This window comes from Melospiza georgiana, chromosome 1 (genome assembly GCF_028018845.1).
Source record: "Melospiza georgiana isolate bMelGeo1 chromosome 1, bMelGeo1.pri, whole genome shotgun sequence".
Taxonomy (NCBI): Eukaryota; Metazoa; Chordata; class Aves; order Passeriformes; family Passerellidae; genus Melospiza; species Melospiza georgiana.
The window spans coordinates 98,905,071-98,925,049 of record NC_080430.1 but is presented as its reverse complement, the minus strand read 5'-3'; the positions used below and the strand labels follow the sequence as shown (position 1 = coordinate 98,925,049).

The 19,979-nt window shown below is 37.9% G+C and overlaps 1 protein-coding gene across 1 annotated transcript in view; it reads left to right on the top strand.

The window, feature by feature from the left end:
* The window catches only part of DOK6 (docking protein 6), a 251,710-nt gene that overhangs the window by 163,330 nt on the left and 68,401 nt on the right, over positions 1-19,979 (top strand). The window contains exon 6 of the mRNA XM_058020153.1: positions 16,320-16,458. Coding sequence (XP_057876136.1) covers positions 16,320-16,458 — 139 coding nt within the window. The remainder of the gene's footprint in view (positions 1-16,319; positions 16,459-19,979) is intronic.

Here is a 19,979-nt window from a genome sequence, read left to right as displayed (position 1 = left end):
TGAAAAAAAAAAACACAAATGGAGACAACATTAGTTTGCAAACCAGACAATTTTCTTGAACTGGTGAATAACTAGGATGTTTTCATTAAAACCTTCAATGCATGGTAAATAATTCTGATAACATATATTCTTTACCTCTTCCCAATAGTTTCACCATTAGTGAAATCCAATTTACTGTCTTGAACTTTTACTACTAAGACAAATACACACACACACATAGAGAAATATTTTAATAGTGTGTAAAATAACATAAATGTTTTTTTCCCAAAATATATATATAACTAAATATGAAGACCTGAAAGAGCTATGCAATTGACCATTCATGATTAATTGTTTTAATTTTTAAGTAGTGCCTGAATACAAATGCACGTGCTAAATTTCAAGGATTTTTTTCACACAGCACTTTGCTGAGGAGAAAACAAGGCTAATAATTGAAAACCATGTCACAGCCCTCCTAGCATTACCATATTTTATACCCCCTCAAGTCTTTCATTGCAACTAAATGTCCTCTCACTCTAATTTAAATTAACTAAAGAACTATTAAAATATTGTCACATAGGGGAGATGGAGAGCACTTTACAGGCAGTGCCTACTCAGTAGCATTCTGGAAAAATCAGGCTATTTGGTCCCACCGGCTCCTTTAATCTTCCACTTATTTATAAGGTACCAAAGGAAGGTTTGCCCCTTAGCCCCTGTAGAGGAAATGCTATTAGCTGCTGTGTCCCTCTTAATGGTACTTCTTTGCTATCACAGTAAGTTATTACTATTATTGCACTATTAATAATGCTGTACTCTGTGCTGTGTGATTTATTTCAGCTGTGAGTGGTCATTTGTCACATATTTTCTAAAAAGCTTCCATCTTATTAGAAAGAGGGGAGGGAGAAGTACCATCTAATGGAATCTCTCAATCTCGGCTGCTCCAAACATCATTTGATCTTTCTGGCTTTTTGGAAGAAAACTCAGTCAGTGCTGTAATTCACTGAAATCTTTCATCTAGTTGATTATCCTGTCAGTGGCCAAAAAGTCAAATATAACATTGTATTCGCATGGCTTGCTTGAACCAGTATATCTAAGCAAATTTTCACATTTCTTTACTATTTTTTTTAATAATTCTCTGCCCAACTTTAAAAATATCCCCTCTTTAAAATGCTACTTTAAATGGTTCCTGGTACACTTTCCGAAAACAACATTTTGAGATGAGTGCCAGGAGGGATTTTATTTACCTGATATGGCTGAAATTTCATCAGCTTGATTATAAAGGTAAATATAAATTATCATCACTTATTGCATTTATTAGTATGCAATGCTTAAAAACTCAAAAACATTTGAAACTGGCTTACCATAAGTATCATTTAGGGTCAGGAATGGGATTCAGGGCAGAAAACTATATAGTCCTGGGGATGATTCAGTGGAAAACCCTGAAATTCTTTCAGATGAGTGTGCCAACCCTTTATTTAATGATAGGAAGGCTTGATCATGTGTATCTCTGCTCATCTAAGATACTGCTACTGCCATCAGAGAACAAAGTGCAATAAAACAAAGAGCTTGCTGGGACCAAGAGAAACTGAAGAGATTGGTGAAAATGGAAGGGAAAGTATGTGGGGATGGCACAAGGGGCTAAGCATGTGGAATAGGAAATAGGAGTGTGGTAATTAAATTGACTGGTTAGACAGAACTTGATCGGGAGAGACTTCTTTAAAAAAACCCAGAAGGTAGCTGGGTTTGGAAATGTGTATCATTTAAGGAGCAGTATCTAATCACAAAGTGGGGAAGATATGAGCAAAAGTAGCAAGAAGACATTGTCCAGGATAAGTGTTTGTCATTAGCAGATGTTGACAAAACAACCTCAAATACTTCATTTCACAGGTACTTTGCCTTTTTTACCGGATGCTTCTTTAAAGCCCATGAGACCAATTTCTCAGAGCGGAAGGAAAAAAAAAAAAGAAGAAATGTATGATTAGCTCTCAGCTTTAGAAGCACAGATGAAATGGAGGACAGCCAAGAAAAAGTGTTCTGTGCACGTGGAAGTAGTGTCAAAAGCTGGTAAAAGGCACCATCAGTGAAATAAAAGCAGAAATAGCAATATACAAAAAATTAAAATGTATATTAGCATTCATCTGGAGTCTAAGATTCTATCTGTGATATAAAGAATACCTATAATATAAATGTTCCAGATTGACAAAATGTGGAAATACTGTAAAAGACTTTTCCAGTGTTTCCAAGGATATTCAAAATGGTTTTAATGGCATATGTGGAATTGCCACAAACATGCCCTTGCTATTATATGTAAGTGTCTGGGAAAGGCAAGGTCACCTTTTGCTACATAAGAACCACAAATATACATTATGTATCATTCTGCACATCAGGGGTTTTTACTCCTTCTCTTTTGCCCCCAATACTGATTTCTGTTTGGATAACTGTATATAAATTTTTGGTGAAGTGGCAGGTATTGCATCTATAGTTCATGAGGTTCTTAAATCTGGCATACAGAATCGTGGACAGAAGGGATTGGCACATTCCAGTGTTCTGAGCAGTTCCATGTTACAAATTTCTTTAAAAAGTATTGCTAAGTCAGTGTAGAACAGCAGAAGCCTAAACTCTGGAATATTGAACTAGACAAGTAAACTCCAGTGTAAAAGAAGCTTGTTAGTATTTTTTTTTCACGGCAAAGGATGATTGCTTTTTTCATTTTGCTTACAAACAATGCCCCAGGTTCCCTTGGCAGAGAGCAGGCATGCTGTGCTCAAAAATTTTATGCATTAGACAAGATGGATTTCATACTTTTAGATTATACTATCCCAAATTTGTTTTTCAGTCTTTGTTTTTCCCCTTTTCTGGCAGACACGTTAAGGTGCATTTCTTGACAATTAATAGTACCTCAGTGCTCTGCAGAGAACTGGTCTGGGGGAATATTAAATGGTGGAATGTGAGCACAATGACCACAGTTCTTGTCATTCTTGCTTAAACCTCTTCAGTTTAAGCAAAATCCTCACTGAAGATAGCGTATAATATGTCTTTAGCCAATCAGTAGTTTCATACAGGGCTCATAGTAGATACTTAACAAAAAGAATCTAATCAGCATAACTGATTGATATTAATCATATGAAAATGGACATTTATCAAAATGTCAGAATATGGCCATTGCATTCCATAAAGTTTTAGACAGGAGATATTATATGTGATACTATAGGAAAATATGTAGGGAGCCCAAAGTATGTAACTATAAACTGTAAATAATGCTTTTTGCTTTTTTTTTTTTATCTTTTCATATTCTTTTCCTGTCCTTTTCCAGTATGATCTAAGCTATGTGATTATTTGTGATGATTTTCTTTTGCAGGACTATCTTCTTCCATTTCTTTGTTTCTACACCTCTTTTATCCACTTATACCTTTTCCTTCCCACTTACCTGTGTAATTGTAAGAAGTCCCTGTTTTTATGGAACAAAATTTTATAGAACTATTTTGAAGATATGAAATATTTCGAGGGTTCTCAAGATGTTATCATGCTGCCACTTACCTGAACACAAACTAAAATTGATTTTAGCTATCAGGCTAATGAGAAAACCTTACAGAGAGTTTTTCCACTGCTGGAAAGGACTAGCACAAGAATGTCTTATACACAATCAAACTTGGAGTCAGAGATGCCAGGCGAATGCAGCGGGAGTTGTTTGATCCATAACAGAATTGCTGCTGTTTGCAATTGAGAGAACAGGGAAAATCTGTCCGCTTCACTTCTGCCTGGCTTGTGTCAAAGAGGAAAAGTTAAAGCAGGTGGGAGTGAAGTCATGTTTCCTCACTAAATTAAATACCACACATAGCACGTCGGTGCAAGTTCAGTGAATTTTTAATGCTTGTGATGGGGGTTGTGCATTTTCTGTGATTACTTTTTGATGTTACTGCACACTCAGTTTCCCACTGAAGGCATTATTTGACCACTGGTGTCAGCGTACATGTCTAGCTAAAGTTCAGGCCAGAACCACAGCCTTCAGCCAAGATCTTCAATTCTAATTCAGTGGCTGACAGATACAGGTTTGGGTTTTCTAAACAAATCCCTGCCTTGTCTCATACCTGGTGCTATTGCCTGCCCCTGGGGTCACTGCTGCTGGAGCTGACAACCTACCACTTCTGAGACTAGTGTTGATGAGTCCTTGGATGTCATTAGCATATGTTAATTACTCATTAGTGTATGTACATAGCATGGTGAGCGGACAGCCGTGTGTGCCCATAATATTTGCATTTGACTTTCTGAAAATTTCTCTATGGACACAATGGTCAAAGGAGCATCTTTCATACCTTGCAGGTGGACTGACATTGAGAGAAGAACAGCAGTGCTTAAATCCCCACCACAATAAAATCACAATGTGCTGAAAGCTTCAGAGAAATGACTGACCATAAATGCTTTAATGGCTGAAATCACTCTTGATGGTGCATTTAAATGGGGAAGTGGTGGGAGGAACGCTTGAAGTGCTTATTCTGAAATACTCAAAAAACTCAACATAGAATGCTCAGGGTGCTCCTTTCATCATTTCTTCACACTTTTTGTGTCCCACTTTTGAAATGAGAGAATGCAGCATTCATTCTTCATAAACTGGGAAAATTGATGTTTTGGATGCATGTTAAAATTATGCCTGTGACTACTTCATCTTTTTTCCCTGTTTCTATGGCTCTAAACGTGGCTCTGTATTAGTTCCTTCATGATTTTTACTTCTATTTTTCTGCTATTATTCATCAATCAAAAACATTAATTGCATTAGTTCATTCCTGTTCAGCCCTCCAGAAATTTTTCTTTCTCTCCTTATGTGGATATACTTTGATCAGGAAGTACCTACTTTGCATGCTGGCTGTCAAAATAAAATGGCACAAACACAGCATCTGCCTGCATCACAGAAGGCAGTTTGTTTCAAATACCATTTAATCCACAGATAAAAATCAGTGAGACATTATAGAACAAATGCATTTGTAGATGATTTCAAATGTTAAATTCTTGGTATTCTACTTAGAGGTATGTGCAGATGCAAAACTGGGGATTATTACAGGATTGGAATCACAGGATCACAGAATGGGTGAAGTTGGAGGTGACCACCTTTTTTAACTTTAAGTTGAGCATCACCAGGTATTCCAAATATTACGTGCAGGATCACAGCTTCTAAATATCTCAAGTTTCTCAAAGATGAAATAAAATTAACAGATATACCTATGCAAATTTGATCCTTAGCTGATACTGTTCTAACATCTGTTAGCTGGCAAATGTCTTCTTAAAACAACAGTTCCTTTCTGAGAGAGGATTGAGTTAACTCCAGAATTATATCTCATTGTGTTCAGAATTAATGCAGACTCTAGGGAGTATTATCTGACAGAATTTCCATCCCCAGCACCCTGAGCGAGGAATAGTCCTGAAGATAACAGTCCTGGAGGGCTCCAAAAGAACAAATAAAAAGGGAGAAAATAAAGATCTTGGGTCACTAAGTTTTATTGCTTTTCTTATAGCAAGTAGTGATGTGCTGCCACAGGGCTCCTGTACTATCACACTATAATTTATTTTAACCAGTAATGGCCCTATTTGGGTTTTATATTTTACATTTTATATTTGGCAAAGTCAAGAGTATTAATGTAGATTAAATGCTGTTTCCCCTGTGTACTGCTCCTAAAGACACAGAAAGAAACTGAATAGTATTGGTATGGGATATTTGTCTTTGTTGGGGAAGAATAGCTCTTAACAGGATTGCAGAAGTCCTGTAGAAATATCTGTACTTGCATATGATCCCAGATTCCAGCACTTGGAACTTGTATCTTTCTTGTTCAAAAGTGAGAGGAAAAATAATAGCCAAACCATGATGAGTGAAAAGGTTTAGTCAGACAAATTTAGCTTATGGTAGTCTTTCAAACTCTTTATCAGACCAGTGTTTTACATTGGTTTGTTGTACAGCCAGCAATAACTGCTCCTTCTGTACTAAAATGAAAATAGTAATATATGAGCTCTTGGTTTATCTTTCACAAAGCTGGCAAGAATAGATGCTAGTCCAGTAGTTAAATAGTATTCATTAGTAGTGTTAAATAGTATTTCATCATTGCCAACAAAACCTGAGCTCTTCAAATTAACAGAGCTAATTATCTAACAGCATTTTCATGTCTGTTCTATTACATAAACTGTGAAAAATGCAAATGTGTTGTATATTTAAAAACATGTCAACAATTGGCTTTATTATCTTCTCTTCCTTTTAATAAGTGTGACTTTTTCTTTAAAGAAAATGTTGCAGTGTCAAAAGTCTCTATAAAGTGGGTTGTTTTATATATACATATGCATTAATTGCATGCACTGATTTCTTAACTAATATGAACTGAATACTAATGCAAGAAAGTAATTTGCATGTGCAACTTAGAATATTTCTTACTTAGAGGTGATGGAAGCACTAACAGCATAGTTCAGTTGCCCCCACCAAAACATCTAGGTCACGTTTTATGAAAGTAGTCCATAAAGCAGGAAGAGACAAAAAATATTGTTATGGTAAATGATTTGGTTTCTACTTCTTGGACTCCAGAGTATTGCTTCTAGTAGTTAGGAACAATGTCTTGGCATTGGGTGTCCTGGGCGTGTGTGACAAGGCTTTGGTAGCCAGGGGACTACAGAGGTGGCTGCCAGAAGCTTCCCCCATGTCTGACAGAGCCAGTGCCAGGCAGCTCCCAGACACAGCTGCTGCTGACCAAGGCTGAGCCCATCACGGACAGTGGCAGCCCTCTGGGATAATGGATTTGTGAAGCAGGGAAAGAAACCCTGAAGAACTGCGACTGCAGCCAGAGAGAGGAGTCAGAATATGTGAGATACAGCCCTGCAGACACCAAAGGCAGTGGGAAGGAGGGGCAGGGGGTGCTCCAGGCATGGAGCTGGGATTCGCGGGCAGTGGTGCAGTCTGTGGTGAGGCAGCTGTGCCCCTGCAGGCTGTGGAAGTCCATGGCGGAGCAGAGATCCACCTGCAGCCCATGGAGGATCCCACAGTGCAGCAGATAGATGCCAAAGGAGGCTGTACCCCGTGGGAAGCCTGGACTGGAGTAGGCTCTTGGCAGGGACCTGTGGGCTCATGGAGAGAAGAGCCCATGCTGGAACAGGTTGGCTGGAGGGACCTTTGGTCCCGTTGGGGACCCACATTGGAGCAGTCTGCTCCTGAAGGACAACCCTCTGGAAGGTATCTATGCCAGAGCAGTTTGTGAAGGCTGCAGCCTGTGGGACAGACTTATGTAACATAAGGTCATGGAGGGCTGTCTCCTGTGGGAGAGATCCCCTGCTGGAGCAGGGAAAGAGTTTGGGGAGTCCTCCCACTGAGGAGGAGGGGAGGGGCAGAAACAATGAATGGACAGCTGTCTCCTTTCCCTATCCCTCTGTGCGCCATTGGAGGGAAGAAGGTAGAGAGTCAGGAATAAAATTAAGCCCAGGAAAGAAGAAGGAGTGGGTGGATGATATTCTTAAGATTTGGGTTTACTTCTCATTAGCCTGTTCTGATTTGATTGGCAAGAAATTCAAATATCCTCCCTGAGATGAGTCTGCTTTGGCTGTGACAGTAACTGGTGACTGATCTCTCCCTGTCCTTATCTCAACTCAGACACCTTTCCTCATATTTTCTCTCCCCTGTCCAGCTGAGAAGTGATAGAGCAGCCTTGGTGGACACCTGGCTTCACACCACAGCTTGGTTTCCAGGATCTGGGAAATAGAAAACAGAGCCTCTGCACAGCATGTTTGCTATTGCATATGGACATATTTCATAATTGCATGTCAATCTCCACATTCCACCTCTTATGCCTGACTTCGAGTCCGGTTTGCTGCTTTTTATACTGTAACCAGCATTGAGAATTATTTACTATCTTTAACTCTTCAGCACTAGCTAATTTTATTCTCATATATCAAAGTAATTAATATAAACAGGAACGTTTTAACAATAATAGTATGGATGGCTTGGTAGCAACCAAATAAAAATTGTCTGAAATAAGCCCCAGATTGAATCCTTCTTCTTATCAAAACTGAAACTCAGGAAAAAAACTAAAGTATATATTTTTCCGCCATGTTCTATGATAGACAGGGGTAAACCCTGTGGAAATAAAATTGAGGTTTATAGTGCTAGTGGAGAATCATTGATGTAGTCCAGACAAAGTCACAGCCCACTTTCTGCACTTCCATTAAGCAAAAAGTGGAAATATCTGGCATGCAGAAATGGGCTGGTAACCCTCGTATGCCCCAGTGGTCTAAATGTGCTCTCACATGGGGCATCACAGAGATGGTGGCTGTAGAGGCAGCAGAGTCAATGAAAGAAAAAGTATCCCAAGAGGCATAATTACCACCAGTACTGTAGAGAAATGTGTCCTATATGTCCTTATAACAAAGAAAAAAGGTTTTCATAAGAAAATTTTTGTTTCTGGTATATTATACGACTTAAATGGTTTCTGGTTTAGGCAGAAAAATAAATAATCTTAGAATGAAAAAAATGCTATTCACTCACAAAATGAGTCCCCCTATAAGTCTCCCTATAACAGGGAAAATTTTTAGGATATCACATCTCTGCTCAGAAAGACTAGCAGTGTATTCATCAGACTAGTGCATAAGATTTTTGTTACCATGGCTGCATATAAGGTCTTTAAAAGATTTCCAACTTGGAATGCATTAAGATCCTCTAGGTAATATTAGAGAAAGACTGCTGGATTCCTCTGAGTGGTGGAGTTCCACCTACCTGGCAGCAAATCATCATCAATCATTTCCACTCCATCTGTGAATGTTTTCCTTTGCAGAATTTCAAAATGTTTCTATAAATGGCCTTAGTAGGAAAGTTACACTGATAGTGTGGAGATCCCTTAGTGCATTTAGTTGAAAACACTGTGGATGACTCAAGAAGCACGAGATCTGACCTTGAACAAATCTTTGGGGTTAAGCTCCATGATCAAGTTACTGAGCCATATCAGAGGTCTGATAATATTCAAACTTCCCGGTATTAACTCAGGCCAAATTCGAGGATATTCAAGCATATTCAAGTGCAGTGTGAAGTTTCCCACCTCAGCTTAAGTGCAAAAACATGACAATAAGTGTCATGGAGGAATGTCTGTGGCTAGCAATTAGTAGATAGCATGCATAATTGCTTTCTTGTTGTATATTCTTCCTGGTAAATAACCATGATTAAGGGGGGCAGGCAGACATCTCATATATCAAAATATTTTCATTATTTGCTTCTCAGATCATAAAATTTTTAGGTTATCCTTTTGACATTCCAGATAAAACTCTAAAATGCTGACAGCAAGGCATGGCAGTTTAACTCTTTATTCCCACAGGGAATGTTTAACAGAGCACACTCAGATTCTCTGTTTACTCCTTCTGGATGTTGCACTTTGCACCATTTCTGCGCTTCACCTTGGTGATCTTCATTTCCCAAACACAGATTTTTCACAGGACTATTTCCCTGCTTTCACCAACCTTGTCTCAGCTTTGAGTCTTTCTGAACATGTCTGCTGCCAGAGTTGCATACCTGGATCATTTACACTTTGTGCACATTTTCTGTTAGTTGTCTTCTCTGTGCTTCACCCATAGAAATTTCCTAGGTCCCATACATGAAGATACCTTTGTTTCCTCTGGATTCCCCCTGCAAAGTATCCCTTTTTTGCCTGTTCGATAGCAAGTTAGAAATTTTTATAAGAATTTCCTTTTTTCTGCCTTTGTTTTTCTATCCTTTCAACATAGAAGTTGACTTACAATTTCATAAAAACATGCATAGTTTCTTTTTCAGTTGTCTTGATAAGCGTTCCTAGGCATAAAGGGAGCTTTTTATCTAAATATGCTCTTGCCACAAAGAGTTTATTTGCTTTCCTTCCTTTTTGTTTTGTTTTGTTTTCTCAGAAAAGCCCAACTTTGGCAGGAAGCAAGCTAGTATGTGTTGAAGGCTGGAATGAGCAAAGAATTTGGACCCTCAGGGAAGCTTTGCATTCATTTTATAGTGAGGTCTGCTGCTTAGCTGGCCTGTCTTTAGTGTATGCTGTGTGTATCGTCCTTGCACACAAAGAAGAAACAGGATTTCTGTCAAAATGGCTTAGCTCAAGTTAAGATAACAACAAACAAGGAAAGAACAAAAGTTAGATATCCACAAGAGAGATAGTGTTTTTGTGTCTCCACTGATAATCTAATTAAATTGGAGGCAAAATTGCTAGTTTCCACCACTTTTTAAAAAATCAAAGCTGTAGCAGCACAAGAAATAAGTGTCTCAGTTCAGAGTTAGATAGTGCATACTAATTAGTTCTTTTTCATGACTGACAGCCACAGCTTCAAGGCTTTAAAGAAAGGCTGACTTTTATTTATTACTCATCTTAGAAGTAACCGTCCTGGCCGGTATGTGCCATCTGACTGGCTTCCTTGGCATAGAGGAAATGAGCATTACCTAGCCAAGCACTTGTGAGGTGGATCAAGGCAGAGCTCAGAGGTCATGATCAGTGGAGTAGAGCCCAGCTGGAGTCCTGCAGTCAGTGGCATTGGCCAGGGATCAATTCTGGGTCTGGCCTAATTCAGCTTGTGTATCAATGACCTGGACAAATGGAGAGAAGGTACCCCCAGCATGTTGATGATGATGATGATGATGATGATGATGATGATGATGATGATGATGATACAAACCTGGGGGAGTGGCTGATACAGCTGGAGGCTCTGCTGCCATTAAGTGGGACCTGGATAGGCTGGAGAGCTGGGTGGAGAGAAACCAAATGAGGTTGCACAAGGGCAAGTGCAGGGTCCTGTGCCTGGGCAGGAATAACCCCAAGTACCAGGGCAGGCTGGGGCTGACCTGCTGGAGAGCAGCTCTGCAGAGAAGGACCTGGGAGTCCTGCTGGGTGACAAGCTGGCCATGAGCCAGCAGTGCCCTTGTGGCCAGGAGGGACAATGGGACCCTGGGGTGCTTTGGGAAGAGTGTGGCCAGCAGGCTGAGGGAGCTGATCCTCCCCCCCTGCTCAGCCCTAGCCAGGCCACATCTGCAGTGCTGTGCCCAGTTCTGGGCTCCGAGGTACAAGAAAAACAAGGAGATACTGGAGAGGGTCCAGCAGAGGTCAAGAGATGATCTGGGGTCTGGAGCATTTCTTTTATGAGGGGAGACTGTGGGAGCTGGGCCTACTTAGTCTGGAGAAGAGAAGAATGAGAGGCGTTCTCATCAATACATATAAACACCTCCAAGGCGAGTGCCAAGAGGATGGTGCCAGATTCTTTTCAGTGGTGCCCAGTGACAGGACAAGGAGCAAATGGCCATAAACTGAAATGTAGAAAGTTTCACTTCAGCATGAAGAAGAACTTCTTTACATTGAGGGTGGCAGAGAACTGGAACAGGCTGCCCAGGGAGGTCATGGAGTCTCTCTCTCTGGAGACGTTTAAAACTCACCAGGACAAGTTCCTCTGTTACCTGCTGTTGGTGACCCTGCCTTGGAAGGGTGAATTGGTCTACATGATTTCCAGAGGTCCCTTCCAATTCTAAGAATTATGTGATTCTGTAATTTTATTAACTTAATTTTTGGGCCTTGAAGTGTCTGAGTAAACAGCTCCACTCTTTTAATGAAACCATTTTTCAAACTCTAGCTGTGGAATATGCAACAACAATTACATCCAGTCTGGTACTGGACATTACGTACTCATGATCTGTTCTCATTTAAGAATTTAAAGTCTATTTCTATTTCAAGAACTGGAAATGCTAAAGCAAGATAGATATTTTTTACCTATTAGTTATTAATATTTATAGTTATTAGTAGCAATTAGTCATTAATAATAGACTTTTTTATGATGTATTTTCAGTTTCTGTTTGAGGATGATTACCTCTTTTTAGTTATTTGTATGCAATTCAATACACTTTTGAGTATATAAATCAGCCATTATTTCTTTAATCCTAAATTATTTGTTGATAAAAAGGAATCATTAAAATTCATTAAAAATTAAATGTAGATATATGAAGAGCTAAAGTTTTTTCTACTTACAATTGTAAGTTATCTTTTATTTTAAAACAAGGGAATAATTTTTCTGGGCATTTCAGTTTTCATACAAACTTCATTTTTGTGAAAATAAATTTTACCCCTAATGGAAATAGTGAAGCTGATACGTCAAATTCTTGTCTTCTCATGCAGTTGATGAATACTGCAATGTTAAACTTTCAAGATATTTCACCAGTGACATGACAGCGTGAACTTCTATCTGGGAAAAAGTACTTTTTATAAATGGCAGTGAAGTCAATGAAGTTTCGTTTTTGAAGGGAATTCTACATGGTTAATATACAGCATTGATTCTTATCTAAAAGGCAGAAATTGCATAGTGAGCAAAGGCAGTGGGAAACCATTGTATGAATTTGGGACATTTTGAAAAATGTCTGGCAATAGTCATGGGAAAAGCTCTATGACTTGAACAGAAATTCTACCTTCAATTAAAGCAAGAACTTTCACTGCTGATCTCTGAATCCAGCTTGTCCTAGGCCAAAAGCTGAGCTCACACATTCCTCTCTGTTTTCTCTCCTGGTTCTTGAGCCAGATCTGCTGATGGTGATAGTTGAAAAAGCTGCTGCAGTTTTTAAAAAATTTTTAAAATTGCAATTATTTGCAGAACTGTTTATCTAGTGGTGTCACTGTCTGTCCAGTTATATCATTCTGTAATAATGTATGAAAAAAAATGCACTTTCCTATTTCAGTTAAAGCACTTCATGCATTTTAATGCATTGAATCCTTAAATATCTTAAAGCATAGGTTAATGACATCTCTGTTTCAAAGTTGAAAAACACAGAAATAGATCTGCATTTTTCAAGCACCCGCAGACTGCAAGTCTTTCATAAAAAACTTGAAATATACAAAATCAGTGACATTTTTCTGACAGTGAAGGTCATACCAAGTTGGTAGGACTGTACTTCTTAACTGTGACAGTACCAGGAAAAAGGAGGCCCAGACCTTTGTCCTGTCTTTCCTTGAAAGTGATTTTAGGGCATGTAAAAGTTATAAAAATTATAAATTTAAAAGTTATAAAAATTATTAAATTGGTTATTAATTGATTAACCATGTATGCTTTGAGCATAATTAACAAGACATTAGCAAGGCCAAACCTCCTAAATTGGAGCTTTATAGGGACAGTTATCTGCCATCTAGAAGGGCCATAGAGATAATAGCTTTTTGTCCTACTGACTTTGTTCGGACTATAAATAGAACAAGACAAGTCTTGTTTCAGCTCATGGGCTTATCTGTTCCTGTTGGCCAGATATGTAAAGGTTTTGCTTTTATGGCAAAACCCTTAAGCTTCAGAGAGCAACCTTTCCCTGTCCCCATCTTCATCATTCTTAGGAGTGCTTCTATTGTAGTCTATGTTTCCTTGTTCAGGAAAGACTGAACCTAACCCTAATGAGGCTACTCATCTTGGTTTATAGCTGGAATAGAATAGAACAGAAAAATAGATGGGACTAGCCTGGACTAGACTAGACTAGAAGGTCTAAACTCAGATTTTCACTTTACTTCAGAGTAATGGAGCAATGCTCTGAGGAGATGAACAGGAGAACCTTACTACGGCAAAGGGATTCATCTCCTTGAGAGACAGATAATTCGTAAGAAGTTTAAATGGAAGAAAGAAAGTTTCATGCTAACAATTTTTGCTGCTTTCTCTTGGTTCAGATGTGCCAAGTAACAACTACTTAATTCTTTGGGGCATTGAGTCCTGTTAAACTTCAAGTCGAGCTAGGGGAATTCAGCACTCTAAAAAATGATGCCCACAATTCTCCTTCACCTCCAGTTTTGAGCAGCTGTGTGCAGACCATCCATCACCAGCCAGGGAAGCCCTCACGGGGCGGCTGCTGGCAATGGCTTTCCAGCCCAGGTGTGACATGTCCAGCACAGCTGAGGCTGGCAGGCAGGGCAGTGCGCTGTGCAGGGGTGAGGTGGCAGTGCCACAGCCCGTACTGGTGCCTCAGCCAGGGACAGACCCTGCTCTGGCAGGCAGGGGTTGGTTGGGGTTTGCGTGGTGAAAACAGGCAGCTAAGTCCATCAATGTTAATCATGCCCCATTGCCTGTTTTTTCCCCCATTTCCTTGTTTTTATCTCTGTAGGATTTTTCATCCTCTGAAACCAACAAAAAGATCATATTTTCCTATTTTCCTTCAGTTTCTGAAACCCCATCCTTTTTTCCAGACTTTCCATTTCACGCTGTTTGAATTTTATTAAGATCTCTTTACACAAAAGCAGAGTACTGGCTATATGATGCCCTGAGGGATCTGAAAGGCTGTTGCCATAATGCCACAAAACTCTGGGGACATTTTATTTCCACCAGAAGCTCTTTGGAGGACTCTGTCTAAGGATATAATATGTCTTAAATGTTTACAGCAGGGATCTTGATCTCCATTGGAATTTAATACAAAAAGCTCTTTTTTAAATCCCTTAATTAGCACATCACATTAACACTGATTAAATAATACTTATCTATAAAATGGATTTTATTTTATTTCTATTTTTCAATGAAGAAAACTGGTATTATTCCAGAACTATGGATAATATTGTTAATCATGTATTCTTAAGACTGTGAATTTTGTTTTCAATATCTTAGCTGATCATTACCAAGTATTTTCACCAGGTATTTTTCAGAAACACCTCTGTTTACTGTTTCTGCCTCCGATACTTTCTGTTCTTCCCAAACACAGACATGCATAAATTCTTTGTACAAGGCTCACAGTAGCATGTCTCCTCCAGTGAACAGGAAAAGATTTTTAAGCGTTAATAAGGTTTTTTTTCACTGATCAACCTTGAAATCAGAAGCAACTGCTAAACTCTCAGCAATCCCATATATAGCACAACAGCCTCATTCAGATAACTTTTTAAATGAAATTGTTTAGGAAGCAGTATCCTAATTTGACAAAAAGATAAGTCTTATGAAATAAAGTACTGTATTTTCAAAAAGCTGCAGTATAATTGTGTGTGCACGTAATATACTAGGACATATATTTAAATTATTATTTAATTAAAGTAATATAGATCTGTATGTTCATTTGATGGGAATTTTTTTGTTAAAATTTAATGCATGAATAATCATACAGAATATGGGATGCAAATTCTAAAGATAATATTTAAAAACCCATTTGAATCTTGAACTATTTGGGACACATTTTTCTAATTTTTTTTTTTTTTAATTCTGTAAGTTTTGGGCTTTATGGGACCATGCTGCAGGAGCTGGGATATTAACAAAATTTGGTTTCTTTAAAACTAATGTAAATGTCCAAAACAATAACGGAATCTGATGTTTTAAGGCAAATTAAAATCTCTCTATTGTTGATGCATGTTATGCATCAGTGACTCAAGTTAACATTTTTCTGTCACAGATAACTGAAAATCTTTACAGGAGGTATCAGACCAAATAAAAAGGATTTTTGAAATTCCATTTCTGAAACTGCAAGTAGTCTATAAAAAATATGTAAATCAGATGCTGATAATATAATGGAACTACTAATATAAATACATTGCATTGCACCACTGGTTAACAGCATGTACATCCTCCAAATAATGGTCACACAGCAATCTAACATTATTTCTTACTCCTATTTCCTCTATTTCCCAGACGTTTTTGTCATTGTATTTACTGTGTACCATTCTTCTTTCTCTGAATAATGCTGCAGTGATATCACAGATGAGGATAACAGCAGTTGCTCCCTTAAAACAAGAAAGTAAATTTTCTTTCTGGATGGGGTTTTTTTTCATTATTTAATCTTCTTTTACAACTGTTCTTATTCTCACATGGACTGAATGGCTTTTGTTATTATCAGGATAACTTTGGATGCTGCCTCACATAAATATACTGACAGAGGTAGTAATAATTTAACCCTTTTAATGCTGTCTTTCAATGCATCATCTTTGTAGTGATTAACCATAACGGCATTTTTAGTTGATCAGTGTTCTCTTAAATTGTCAGCTTTTCAAAGTCACAATGTGCTATGTATTTATGGCATCAATTGGTTAAGATAATTAAATTTAGCTCACACTTACTGGTGCAGACATTTTGAAAAAATGACAGAAATATCTGACTCTATTACCTCAAGCTTTTATTCCATGCTAAAGCTTCTTTTTCACTATCCAGATGATGATTAAAATTGAATTTAAAAAATATGTTAATGAAGTTCTGCCCATCTCTTGGAATATGTTTTTCTCCAATGCTAAAAATAACTGCAGATGTTTGGTGTTTGGAATTTCAGAGCTTAACTACCTCTCTAAAGTTGGCATTTGCTACTGTAAGGTATGCACTTTTTATAATAGTTAGATAAAATTACACAATACTCATTGTTTTCTTTCCATTCTGCTTAAATCTCCCTGCAGGATGTGTGACACAGGAGAAGGGCTGTTCACCTTTCAAACACGAGAAGGAGAAATGATATATCAGAAGGTCCATTCTGCAACACTGGCAATAGCTGAGCAGCATGAAAGATTAATGATGGAAATGGAGCAGAAGGCAAGGGTAAGGTCCTTCTACCAAAAGTCTTTAAACTTATAAAAATTGGTAATAAACCAAAGTCAGTGAATTCAGCTGTAACGATAGTATCAGCTGTGTTGCTAAGACAAAACAGACTTTCAGATTTATGTACTTTCATGGCTGGGGATCCTTGGTTGGTTCTGTACAATGTTCTTTTGTAGATGGTTTTTTGGATGAGGGGATACCATTAGACAAGAGATCCATAGTCACCTTCTCTGAAATTGGGGCTCTGTTACTTAAAGATTAAACCTTTAGCTATTGTGTTGACTACCAATGAATGATTTTTAATTGCTCCTCATGACCTCACAAGTGGAATAAAACCCAGTATAAACACTTCTAGGTGACAGAAGACATGTTTTGTTTTTTCTTAACCCCTGAAAGAAATTATTTTATAATTTCTACATTATAAGTAGCAATGCAGTTGAGTTCAAATGGAGCTATTTTATTATTTTGTGTTCAGAATTTTCAGTTTGCACAAGTTGTGTTTAAGTGACTACTGCGGAAAAATTTAGAAATCTTTTAAGACAGCAAGAGAAAAGCTTTCCCTGTTTGCTTAGAAGTAGAAATAATCTTTAATGGTTGCTCTGGGAAATTGACTTTCAGGCCAGGGAGCCTAGTCTGCATGCTTTTCTTCTGAGATGACCATGAGTCTCTGCATTTCTTCTTCCGTAGACAGAAATTTCAGGTTAATTGTGGCATTTCCTTCTTTTCCTTATCCACACTGTGTGTGTCTCCAGTCATGCAAACATGATTTATATGGATCTATCCCCACACTCCACGAGTGTCAAAATACCTTTCTCACTCTGCTGAGACAAAGCTCTTGCAAGGACCAACCTAAGACCCCCAGTGTTCAACTTGTCTTAATTACTCCTCAGAGAAGTCAGAGAACCAATCAGACAATGTTAAGGGATGGAAGTAGGCCTTGAAGATCATCTAGTGCCAACTTCACCCACTGTGGGCAGAGACACAATTTTCCTTATTCATTGAAAAATAAACTAGAAAAAGAATTAGATTTCCATGTCAAAAGTCTGCTGTGTTGAATGTTCCTCTCAGACTTTCCACGTCTGTAAGGAGAACCTGAACTGGGAAGCCATAAAAAAGCCTGGTTTTGGTTCTTTATGAAAAAAGAAGTTGGATTTTTCCATAAAATTAGACAAAGTAGGAGCCTGTGGAGGTGCACAATAGTGGAGGTGCACAAAGTTTGGACAGGAAACGCAGGAAGAGGAGAATTTACAATCAAGATTAATAAGGCGCAATTGCTGGAAAGTCCAGCACAAGGTAGAATAAATGGAAGACAATTTGAAGAAGTAGATCTGCTGGCAAAAAACCACTGCATTCTGCTGGGCAGAAAATGATTGAATAAGGGGGGAAAAGCAGGAAAAATGCATCATTATTTAAAATGTGTTTGCTTTTAAAGTGTCTACACCAGTAACAGAAATTAGAACATTTTCATGCTGCCATAATAAATGCTTAGACCAGGATCATACAAGATTTTCCTTTTACAGAACCATCACTTTCAGCTCTTCCACCCATCAATTAGCAGCTCTGCTGCTTTACAAAGCCATTTCCATTCTGCCATCAGATGACTTCCTTGAAACCATATTTATGAGGGCTGTGGCCATATGGTACGCAATATCCAGCTCCGAGCGCGAGCGGGCTGAGAAGCAGCAATGACTCATCAGCCACACCGTGAGCGATGCGCTTGTCTCCTGGACAAGGCTGTGCTGTGATTGCACACGGAGATCAGGAGAGGCTCACAGAGGCTGCTGTGTAAAAGAGGCTGGAAAACCTGTTGATTTTATGCTTCAGCTACTAAACTAATGTTAGTTTGGAATTGGAAACTCTGCTGCTTCTGACTGGTAGGGGGCTGAACATTTCAGGGATCATCTGTGTCATCTGCAACACTTGAGTTTTATTCATATTAGAAACAAAAACTAAAATGTCAAATAGACTAAGTACATGTTACATTCCATTTATCGAGTGTTTTTGTAGCTAATTTCAACAATTTCACCAAACACCTATGTGTATTTTTTCCATAAGATCTGAAATTGAAATACAAGCAAAAGAATATTTTAAATCAGGGATTTAGTGGGTCTTCCTAAAGATTGACATTTGATCTTTTTTATCTATAGATCTACACTTGGGGAATTTTGCTCTTTCCTGGCCCTTTCTGTAACAAACAGCTCAAGCTTAACAGTGTTGAATTAAATTGCATATAGATATAGATATAGATATAGATATAGATATAGATATAGATATAGATATAGATATAGATATAGATATAGATATAGATATATCATAGACATAGACAGACATAGACACAGACATAGACATAGACATAGACATAGACATAGACGTGTGTGTGTATATATATATATGAGAATTTTTTTAAAAATAAAGGCGAATGCTATATCCATTATTGTACAAGTCAGAAAAAGAAAAGATATGCAACAGTAATCATTACTTCATCCTTCCAATCATTAGATCTAATACTCCTGTAAATATTTATATTCTGTCCTGAATGTTAATAGGTTTTAAGTAATGAATACACTGAAGTTTCATTTAATTTTGACCAGATAATAATATCTAGTCTAAAAAAAAGTAGTATAATCTAGTATAAAAAATGAATACAGATTATAAAAGAAATTAAAGTGATTTTTTTTTACTAGAGAAACCTCGATAAACTATATAGATTATGATTACCTTTTGAAGTAAATATACAAAGTACATCACCATGAGAATACAAAAATAGCCCAAAAAAACCAAAATAAAAAACACACACAAAAAAAAAGCCCAGAAACAAATTGTGGTAGAAGAATAAAGGTATTGCCTTTAGGCAAATGCAGGTATTTAGGTATGGCCTGTGCCTGAGCCACAGGACACATTTGCTCTATTTATGGAAGTCCCTCCATCAAAAATTGTTTCAGAATGCTAAATAATAAATTCATTTTTATGCTAAAAAATCTTTTGCTAGGGCCAAGCAACATGCTGGATAACTGTTAATAAGAGAGAGACATGAGAAGAAAACTAATTCTTCCCATTACCTTTGAAAGTGCATGGGCTGGAAGCAAAAATGTTCTGTGGCAGCTTGTACAGTACCAAATCTGCCTCTTTGTCACCTCTAGCAGGAGAAGCCAAGCCAGTTTAAGCAGGCAGTCATGTGCACACTTTCATCTTCTGCCCATTTTCCTTTCGAATTATAACACTGGAAGAAAGACCTGAAATATGAGATCAGTAGTCACTGGCATGGGTGTGGATTTGAGCTGGTTATTGGTTTTGCTGAGATCAAAGCAGACTGGATTTTATTCCAAAAATTCAGCAAAGTTGACATTGATCTAATTTAGCTCAGGTGGTTTTCTTAATTGAATTTGAAATGTCGCATTGGCAGAGCGATAGTGCTTTGTGCTTGCTTTGTTTGGGACAAAAAAAAAATATGGTTCAATGATAGTACTTAAATTATTTTCAGGGAAATGTTACCTGCATATTCATTTTTTTCAATCTTCGCT